We start from the raw sequence: 10,763 nt of genomic DNA, 5'->3' as shown, positions 1-10,763 counted from the left end.
ACCAATATGAATCAATTTCGTTCTTTAGTGAGAAACAAAGCGCCTAATATTCGCATACAGGATCAGATGCAAGACCAGGTGCGCACGTTGGACAGGAATTTCACTAGGAATCAATTCAACGGCACCGCGCAGAACAACGCCGTGCCAAACATGTACGGCACGTACAATCGAGCCCAATCGAGGCAAGATAGGCTGGATAGGCAAGATAACAAATCGACTGTGGCAACTTTGAGCCAAGTACAGGGCAGCGATCCAAATTTGTACGCCGTCACGGAATTATAATTTCGAACATCGAACTCGTGTAAACTGCCATCATCGATCAACGTCTGAAACAAATTAACGACCTTTTCACGATCGTAAACCCTAGCCGTGGACCACAGGGACCTTTGTATTTGTCCTGAACCAGTGTTCGCTATAAACACGTACGTATGTCGCGATTCTTTGCTCTTTCCAAGGGATAAGATTTTACGAATATACTCGTTTCCACGAAAAAAGTTGATAAGAAAATTATTTTAAACCGGAAAGAATTAAGAATCGAGTGTACAGGAAAACGCGGAAATATCATCACTCTCAAGGATTCCTTTTTGGAAAACAATTGAACGTTTTTAACCATTTGATAAACACCATGCGTATTTTAATATGCATTACTTGTTTTATACAATACACTGGAGATGGCTCAATCGTTTGGTAACTTTTGATAAGAGCTTCGAATACGAGGTAACATTTACACGTTTGAACATAAGCTCATGAAAGTTGTGTAGTTTTATTAACACGATCAGAAGATCGAAGTGTCTTTTGACGCGTTGTATTCGCAATCTTTTCGAGAACTTTAAAGAAAGAACAATGATGATAGTGAAAGAACGTGAATCAACATTTCACAGCAGCGTATGTTTGCACATTTTTCATCGCTTTTATAAGCAAATGGATGAACCAATTGTCACTGCAACACCTTGAAGTATAAAGATACGTGAATGGAAAGAATTGAGAAGGTCAACGAGAGTAATGTGAGTAATAAGTAACGGGGGCAAAAGATCTTGGAATCAAAGAGTTTGAAAGAAGGGTGATAAAAACTCGTGACGAGTTTGAAGAGGATTCATTTACATCGATAGCCGAAGTGTAATTTAGAATTAACGCTATATTATAATATGGAACTGTGTTGTGGGAAAATTTTCACAGTTAATTGACCCATCGTTTCTCGTCATTTCATTGTTCAAACACTCGGAGCAGAGAGATCTTGTATATCCGACGTTTTTGTACTTGTATATCGTGTACAGTGATTATCATTCTACGTTAGCCTATCTCTGTAAATGATCGTTGCTTCTCGAGCAAATGTAACGAATGATACGTTAACGAGAGCGAGAAATTTTAGGGAAAGATCGTCGTATTTATTACTTGTTAGTTACTCGCAACCTGAAGGTATTTCGTTTTCGAATGCAACATACGAAGAAGCACAAGAAGTATAGCACGCAACAACAAATTAGCATGTAAGAAAGATTCAAAGTTACATCTTGGAACAATAATTATTACACACTCAAGGTTTTACGTTTAATCGTCTACAGATTCGCCGAATCAACTTGGTCCAGTTAATTGCTCGCGGCCTACTATTTTCCCTTTCGATCATTCTAATCAACTTTCTTACATTTACATAGTATCTTGTTTCGTGAAAATCGACGGTGTTGTCCTACCAGTCTGTAGATGATTCTCTATCTTTGGAACGACTTTTTTACACGAACACACAAGCAACGTACCGCTGAATTTTTATATACTTTTTTATACGTTTTATCGAGTAAACGCTCGAGGAGATTTTCCATTGATTTTTTCCGAACAGCGTTTCAAGTATAGAGGTATACAATATTGATATTAAGAAGTTACCGTATGAAATAAAGAGGTACAGTGAACGTATAAAAAGTGGATCAGTAATAATTAATAGTAAATACAGGAATGATTAAGGTATTATTAGTTACTGATCTTCATTTTATATTTACGTGTATATATATACATATATATTTATCAACGTTAATATTTAAAATTCGTAGCAAGACGTCGATTGTCCGATGATTTCTACGAAATAAAAGCAACAATAATCGATTACGGACTAAAAAAAAAAAAAGAAGTAATTTTGCCAATATTCAGGCGAACATACGTTTTAAGTACAAACACGGTGAAAGCGCGAACGTTGCGCGTGGATCCGGGTCATTTTTCATTTTTTTATACGAGACAAAAGTTTTATAATCGTCTTAAGTATCCAGAAAGCATTTCGAGGCGGTAATCATTGTGTTTTTTTACCATGTCCTCGAGAAATATGAAGGAGGGAAACTTTCTGAAAAACTTGGCCGTTCTACGAGCGATAAAAATCAAGATTGAATTATTTGCGGAGCGCAAAGTCTTCCTGTACGGTCTCTGTTGAAGCCTGAAACGAGATCGTTCGCGATCAATGATGATATCTGCAACGAAAACAGCGGACGACTTTATATTCCGCATCCTATTCAGCTAGAACGCGTGTAAATAGATTTATAGATCGTCGAGTATATGTGAGAGAAAAGAAATACGGAAAATGTAAGTGTGATATATAACTTGAATTGAACTGTTACAATTTTTTCTAGGCAACCTTCCTGATACGAAAGGCCAGCTATTTTAGTTGAAGGTTACGTATAAAAATACAGTTTCTTATTTAATTAAAGAAATTGCATCTAGGGAATTTTCTGTTCGATAAGCATGGAAACGGTGTAGGTAGCCGAAGCATGATTAGATATAAAAAGCGTTCTTATCCATTGTACATATTTGTAATATTTATTAACGAGATGAAAGAGAAGGATCGTAGCGCATAGGACTAGCGACACCATAGATCTAGACGTTAAATTAATTAAATGTAAGATCGAATTAACCCCTTTGATTATATCGAAAAGGAGAAACATCCTAGTCAGTAGAAACAAAGGTTTTTCTTTTCGTATACGTTCAACGTTATTCGGGTTTAAACGATGGATCTCTTGCCAAATTCAGTTTTTCCACGCGGCTCAATTTTTTCCCCAACACGTGGACGAACGATTCGTTGTTTCTTCGGAGAAAATTGTACTCTTGGTAACTTTTTTATCCAAATCCATAATTACCCGTCGATGGTAGGATTAGGAAAAGATATCGAGGAGTCTGCGCGAATAGAAAATTGAGAAACAAATTTTGGTTTTTTTCCGACGAGTACAACCGCATTTTGTTTTCGCATCATTTTGATACAATAAATGTGTGATGATTTATGAAAGGGAGAGAGAGCATATATGTGAGAAATGCAAAAGGAGAGAAAGAGCGAGAGAGAATCAATTATTTTTCAAGAACGTTGATATAGTGAAAATATAGAGTACGAATATAGGATGCAAAAATAATTTAACTAGTGCATCGTTCTGGCCTACACAATTTTGTTTAATTAATATTACTTATCGTTTGTGCACAAATTTCAAGTGCATCTATTATCGTATACGTGGTTCCTACTTAATTATAAATTCCCTCAAAGCAAATAGTTAAATATTTCATTATAATTTATATTTGAATAAGATAGCGTTTGAATTTGTAAGCATTTTGTATCGAACTCTACACCGCAACTAATCGAATCGATTCGACTCGACTCGATCTATCGAACGGTTCGCGCCAATCGAATGAGGTTACGATAATTTGACGTGTACCACCGTAAGCGCGTCCGTTCGACTTTAAATAGAAATCCATAGGCCTTTTATAGTTAATTCACGATAAGTGTTTCTTCCTTTTTCATTTACGTTTCTTCTCTCTCGGTGTACGAAAGAGTTTCAGTTACAAAGTGTGCAGAGGCTAACGAGACTTTACGTAAGTTTAAGATATTTCTATGGTGTTTTTGTACGCTAGAAGAGAAGCACTTCAAGCGTGTATTGTAAAGAGAATTCTCCGAGAGGCATATATATATATATATAAACGAAACTCGTTAATCGATATCGTTTTTTGTGCATTGCGATTACGTCTAATTGCCATATTCCAGACTTAATTCCTCTTATTGTAATGGTAACACGAATATTAATGAAAAGAAAAATAAAAAACCGTAAGATCTACAGTTTTCTGTCCTTCATAATTCATTTTTTATGTTGATGATATAGAAAAAAAAAGGTAAGCTTATTCTTGAATGATTTATTCTCTTGCAATACTTTATTACAACAATTTAGTACATAAATATACATACAGTTTAATTTCTTTTCATTCAATGTATCTATCAACAATTTACTGGGTATTATGGTAATACGAACGTTTCGTTATGTACTTTTTTTTTAATTCGACGGAACTCACGTTCATTAGAAATTATACAATTATTACATAGCAACAATTCGAGTCGCCCTAAAGTAAGTAGATATCTCTTTGGTAATCTTTTAAACGATGGAACATTGTTCCAATTTTTTTTTTTCATTTTTTATTTTTTGATGCATTTTATTGGACTGGTATTTAATCTTAAAAAAGCTTAGCATTTACGAAGAAATGTTAACAGGCGCAATTTTTCTTTTCTAAATATTTGAAGCAATCACGATTTTGTGTTTCTTCATGCTTAGACGTATACATTGTGCTTTGGAATAGAATAAAATTCCCTTAGGATCGCTTAGACGAATAGAAGCATTATTTGGAAAATAAAAACTGACAAATATAACGAAAATCTGGTTGAAAAATTTATTCAGGATGTATGTGCATATAAAGTCGTGTAAAATATTGTCAGTAAGAACTTAATTATTCTACTGTATTTACTTTAGTATTGTATTATATACTTGATACTCATTGAATTAACTAAATGCAACTTCTAAAGTTGCATTAAGAAAGTAACAACAAGATGTATTTCTGATCATTGTGCTCTATTAGAAATACTTTGATAAACGATAACTATTATTACTTGTTATCAAATACATTTTTACACGTTATCATTGTCTGATAAGTACACAAGCCACATTTTCTAGACCGTGTAAGAAGTTTTCAACAACAGATCTTGAAGAGAAAGCGAAAACAATAGGTGAAGAAAAGAAGTATGGTTGACTTAATAGGATAAAAATATAACATAAAATATTTTATTGAGGAGAGAACGATATAAAGCGTTGCGTGTATGTCGTTATCTCGATCAAATTATCAAGCTCTTTGACATACACTTTTTGGATGCTACTGTTTTACTTTGCTCTGTGACTGTAAAAAGTATCTTCCACGAGAAACATTTCTTTCACCTAGAGCGTCGTTTCTTTGCCAAGTCTATGGACTTGAACACAATTTACCATCGGTCGATAACGTTGAATAATCACTACGACTTCACCTGGCTAGACTCCTCTTTCACCTGTGGGTGGGACACTGCATTTGTGATCACAGAGACACTTTTGCCGCTTTGCAAGCTAGAATGACTCGATGAACGACTGTGACTTTGACTACCAGCACCAACTGGTGTTTGCACCAGAGGCTGAGGTGGAGTTCTAGCACCTGATCCATTGATCACTGTAGAATTAGGTTGCAGTTGCATATGATACTTGTAAATATTCTCTGTGCTCTCAACCACCCCTAAATTTAACAAACGAAAGCATCACAGCGTTAGGTAGTGATCGAAATAAAACGATACTTTTAGTCAAAAGCAGAATATATACCAGCTTGTAGATTTAGACTACGTCCACGAACTCCAGTCTCCTTTGAAGGAGGACTCCACCAATTGACAAAAGTTCCAACAACTGGAACGTGTCTAAGAATACCCTCTTGCCATAATTTTTCCGCGTTTTCTCTCTCCAAATCTGTCTGCGCTGCTTCGATGCCTCTTTTAACCACCTCTGATATAGTATCCAATAATTTAGAGCTAGCCTCCACTTCTTGGCCTACTTGCAATACCAGAGACAATAACTCAGCCACGTCTACAAAAAGAATTTCATTTTTCGTGTAATTATGGTTTGTTTTTCTAAAGACACGATTACACGGATCAGTGAAGAAACTCGTAAGTGAAAGTTGTAAACTCAAAAGTATTTAGAGCATGCAATGAGTTACCTGTGTCTTGCGTAACCATTCCAAATCGTACGCAAGCTAAACCATCGGCTCCTTCTCCTAGAGAAAACGCCGCGTCTGTGTTTCGTAAAGCTTCAACCAGCTGTGTGTTTAATCGGTTCAATTCCTCTTTCGCTTGGTCGGTCATAACGTGAATCCAAGTGGGAGGAGCGTAACGTACTCCACCAAGGCCTGCCCAACCAGGCATCTCTACTAAATGCAATGAATCATTCTCTGAAACTAATCGTACAAACGTTGCTTTGTGTTCGACCGTGGCTAGTAGTATTTCCTGTTAAACAAATTATAATGATTAGTTTGAAAAACTAATACATTAGTCATGCGTAGCTATCGCATTTGAACAGACTTACTATCTGTTGCTCGAGGCAAGCTACCACGTTATCAATGTCCTCGGCCGAAGGAGGTTGTTCCGGATTTTCCAGAGGACAAATGCGAATCGCCACGCCGTGATGTTCTATCTCGCACAGTTCTATTTGTACATTCTCGATATCTCTCTGAAGGATTTGTCCTAGCCAGGAATTTAGTTTGTCGTAATAGGGTGGAACGCGTTCCGATGCTTGAGGATCTCTGTCTGCAGGTACAAATTGAAACACTAAAGCGCTGGCCACCGTTTCAAATAATTGCGGATTATTAACGGGATTTGTTAGAAGCTCATTTATCGTGTAAGACCCTGTTTCACCTCCAGGTGGTTGACTCTGAAAAATCAATTAAACGAATCCAGTTGGAACTTGAAAATAAAGTGGTATACTAAGTATCTGACGAATTACCAATATCCTTATGCAAGAAAATTTCTTAATTTTGTTGTATAATTCTTCCACAGCCAAAAAGCACCTCTTTAACCTGTTATATACACCATCTCTACCTAATACTTGCAAAGTGGCCCACAATGGCAAAGTCGGTAACCGTCTTGACAATGAATCAGTCATCAAACCAGACACCAAAGACAGAGTGGTATCTCTTGGAGTTGGCCGACCACCTTTCGTATCTGTTAATCTGTACAAGGTCTGTATGAATTTACTAAGGAAATAACAGTACAAATATTTGTTTAAACGAGCATTTACTTAAAAGGATACAACCACTGGCAAAGATGGTATACCAAGCCACACACCAAGAGGCAATGTAATACTGTCCGCGATCTTAGAAGGCTGAAAGTCAAACACATCCTTACCATACGTATTCAAGGATCATAAACGAACTAAGGTTTTTAACGTAATATGGACGCACCAGATCTTTAGCAGAGTTATTCAATGCTAATGCAGCCAGTGAGTGTCCTCTGAGATGGAGCCACACGTTATACTTATCGCAAATTGCGCGCAGCCTAGCGATATTGTCGCAATGTCCCGTTAATACCGAACCAGCTTCTGCTAATACGAGAAGCGGTGTCACGTTATTCGACTGTGTGTCTTCCGCCAGTCGTCGTTCCAAAGCGGACACGTCCATGCTGTACCGTGATCCAAACATTGTATTATGGGGGATCGGCCTTACGCAATGAAGTGGCAGCGAAAGCTGTTAAACAGAAGGGTAATATAGTCAGATATTAATAAATAACGTTCTGTATGTTAGATCAAAAGTTCCATACTTGTCTGCAGAGGTGCTGAACCACACCTAAAGGCGCGGCTACAGAACTGTAAATTAAAGGAGGGGAAGCAGCCAGCGCTGTGAAACCTTCTTCCATGTATCGCGGATATTTTCGGTGCAGGGCCAACCTGGTTACTCTGACCAATCCTTCCAAGTGATCCTCGTGAAACGAGGCAGCACAGTCGACGAAACGAAAAATATGACTTAGCCATCTTGTTGTATCAGCAGCTAATCGACCAGCTAATCTTTGAGCGTGCGATTTTGGAAGTGCTAGAGCGTAAGCAGAAACGGTGTGCGCGATCAATGCCAATTTTGCTGGCTCTGTTAACGTTGGTAATGTAGTCACTTGGCTCGTTGCTGTTTCCGTTGAACCGTCTTCCACTGGTTGAGGGGCATCTTCGTGAATTACCAAGTCCTGCGAATCAATTCCTGATTAAGTTTTGTATCTTTTTTTTAGTTTGCCTTCATTTTAAAATAACCGCCAATTTTTAATTCTTTAAAAACTAGCAACTGATTCGCGAGAGATCGTACAACCACGTGACGAGTAGTTTACAGATATTATAAAAGTAGGAGCCAATCACGAAACGGATCGAACGGAAGGAACCAATAGCGATTGATCAATGGCTTCTGCTAGTGTTGTATTTACCTGAATTAAAGTTAATATCTCATCAGTTGTTTTTGATTGTGAAAGAAATCCAGAAGGATTATTCCAAGTAGTACCGCCACCGTCGGCTGCCCTCTCGACAGCTTCCTCGAGCCTCGAAATCACTTGCGATGCTTGAAACTCTAATGCGGATACTTCGTTCGACGCAGACCCACCTCCGGTACTGACCTGTCAAAATGATCGAAAAAAACCGGGATAACGAGGTGTCACTGATACTTCAATTTCTTTCGACACTTCGAAAGCTACTATTACGTTATTAAGCACTGTCCTGATCACGGCTGACACAAACCTCGAGTATATTTTGCGCTATACTTTCCATCGCCGCTTTATCGTTTGTGTCAGTCTCCTCGGCCATCGTGGCAGTAGTCGTGGCGCAGTACCGTCGCATCGAGTTCCGTTTACATCCGTCGACCAATGAAAAAAAAATTTCCCCATTATTTCTCTTCCCTAACCAGAAATAGATTTTCTATAATTAAATGTACCTGGAGTGGTTTACATTTCAAAAATGCTATCCATTTGACAATGTACTTTTTCGCTATTGTATATGAAAAAAAAAAAGGAAAAAGCAATCAAATTAACCGATACGGCCCTTATTTTATCGATACGCCCGTTATCGCAGCGCCAGTTATTCAATTCGTTGATTAATTCAACATATATTTTGCATATGAATCGGCTTATCGACGCACCTGTGTCCATAATATACCATAGATCGCTTACAAATATTAAATTATAGAAAAAATATTCGTTGATAGCATATAGTAATTTTCTTATGGTTTGGTCGAATGAAATTAACAAAGTAACATTAAAAATCACTTTATTCATCGTTTTTATATACATAATTTATAATATAATTTTTATGTTTAGACTCTTGTTTATGATAAAAATGCAAGAGGTGATACAATGAACATTACAGAAATATATATGTCTATAGTAAGGGATCTTTAACTAATTATTATAGGAATTATTTTATTATAAAAATGCTATCAGACCACTTTAGTAAAACTTTGAATGTATATTTATACAAGATAATTATACAATTTCAACTTCACCACCCACTTTTTCAATAGCCTCCTTCAGCTGTTCTGCTTCATCTTTTGGAATATCAGCTCTGACCACTACTGGTGCACTTTCAACAAATTTCTTAGCCTATACAGCAGAAACAATATATTAGAACATCTCAGTTATACATAACAAAAATATTGCAAACATTACAGGAACAGATTTATTACCTGCACAAGATTACAGTCTGGTAGTATAGTCTTCATTTCTTTGATTAAAGCAACCTTTTGATCATCCTTAAAAGCTTTTAATTTAACAGTGAATATGGTTTGTACTTGTTGAGGTTCTTCCTCTTCTTCCTAAAATGAAAACTGTATGTATCTTTGCTACTTAAAACATTTTTCTATTACAGTCAGGATATGTACTTCAGCTTTAGGTGCACCAACAAAAGCACCCATAGACATCATAGGTGCATCCGGTAAGTTTAACCTCTTTTTTAGCAAATCGCTTAATTGTGCCACTTCTATAAGATTTAAGGCAACAATCTGACTAGCAATTTGTTCTATCTTAGAACTAACTTCTGGTTTCTTATCTGTATCTGTAGAAACATAACTGGATTCTGCAGGTGTACTAACAGTAGTTGCTTCTACCTCTGTGTGCTGAACAATGCTAAAAAAGTTGTCAACAAAAGCGTTCATATTGTTGCTCAGTGTTATTTAAAATAAACGATTCGACAATGTACGCAAAAGTGAGGTTATGTAATCACGTTTCAGGAAATTATATATTTATAAATTGTTAATTCCTACCATTTATGGAACTGACGAATTTGGCGAACATTTCGCTGACAAACAAATCGTACCGCATTCATCATATTTATTTAATGATTTATTCCGAAGAATAACTCAAAACCTCAGCCACAAAAACAGTCAGTGACTGAAAACCACTGAAACACTGAAAACGTGAAAAAGAATTACACCCTCAAGCCAGTGACCTACATGAAGCTAGCCAGTAGGAATAATAAAATATGATTATTTTTAATTTTTCTTAGTGTATTTCGTTTGTAAATCGTTTGTGATTGATTCTGAATCTATTTTTAACGTTTATGACAAATTAGTTCTTTTGTAATTAGCAATTTTATTTCAATCATGATGTGAGCCGAAACTATTTAGTAATTTTTTATAATAAACAGATTTTGTGATAACTGATATCTGTAATTGATTGGAAATCGTTTGTGATTTACAAATATATCATTTTCATTGTTTGTGAGTGAATAATTTCTTAATTATTTACAAGTGCGGGGTCCTCGAAACCAAGTATAGTAGAACAGAGGGGTCCTCGAAACCCCGGCATAGAAATAACGCGGGGTCTTCGAAGCCCCAACCGGGGTCCGCAGAACCCCAGTATAGTTGCGAGACGGGATCCCCGAAACCCCAATTGGGGTCCTCAAGATCCCAGTGGAGTAAAGGGCTTGCGCCACCTGTCGGCGAAACTCGCAAACTAG

General features: G+C 36.8%; 3 protein-coding genes across 3 annotated transcripts; 1 reads left to right on the top strand and 2 right to left on the bottom strand.

Annotated features, from left to right (window-relative positions):
• The first annotated feature begins 6 nt into the window (after nt 1-6).
• LOC123987763 lies at nt 7-4,069 on the top strand. The gene has a single exon (XM_046285645.1). The coding sequence runs from the start codon at nt 7-9 to the stop codon at nt 280-282; it is 276 nt and encodes a 91-aa protein (XP_046141601.1). The 3' UTR covers nt 283-4,069.
• Nucleotides 4,070-4,657: 588 nt separating this feature from the next.
• On the bottom strand, nt 4,658-8,883 carry LOC114870995 (putative pyridoxal-dependent decarboxylase domain-containing protein 2). The gene is made up of 10 exons (XM_029176343.2): nt 8,553-8,883; nt 8,246-8,431; nt 7,601-8,014; nt 7,246-7,527; nt 7,095-7,166; nt 6,789-7,025; nt 6,372-6,716; nt 6,007-6,292; nt 5,619-5,876; nt 4,658-5,535 (listed from the first exon to the last, which is right to left on the bottom strand). The coding sequence occupies exons 1-10, from the start codon at nt 8,649-8,651 to the stop codon at nt 5,285-5,287; spliced, it is 2,430 nt and encodes an 809-aa protein (XP_029032176.1). The 5' UTR covers nt 8,652-8,883; the 3' UTR covers nt 4,658-5,284.
• A 177-nt stretch (nt 8,884-9,060) lies between these two features.
• LOC114870997 (39S ribosomal protein L12, mitochondrial) lies at nt 9,061-10,411 on the bottom strand. Its single transcript, XM_029176346.2, has 4 exons — nt 10,069-10,411; nt 9,688-9,931; nt 9,493-9,621; nt 9,061-9,409 (listed from the first exon to the last, which is right to left on the bottom strand). The coding sequence occupies exons 1-4, from the start codon at nt 10,131-10,133 to the stop codon at nt 9,293-9,295; spliced, it is 555 nt and encodes a 184-aa protein (XP_029032179.2). The 5' UTR covers nt 10,134-10,411; the 3' UTR covers nt 9,061-9,292.
• Between the last annotated feature and the right edge of the window lie 352 nt (nt 10,412-10,763).

The sequence above is a fragment of the Osmia bicornis genome, chromosome 5 (assembly GCF_907164935.1).
Source record: "Osmia bicornis bicornis chromosome 5, iOsmBic2.1, whole genome shotgun sequence".
NCBI lineage: Eukaryota > Metazoa > Arthropoda > Insecta > Hymenoptera > Megachilidae > Osmia > Osmia bicornis.
This window is presented reverse-complemented; position numbering and strand designations above follow the sequence as displayed.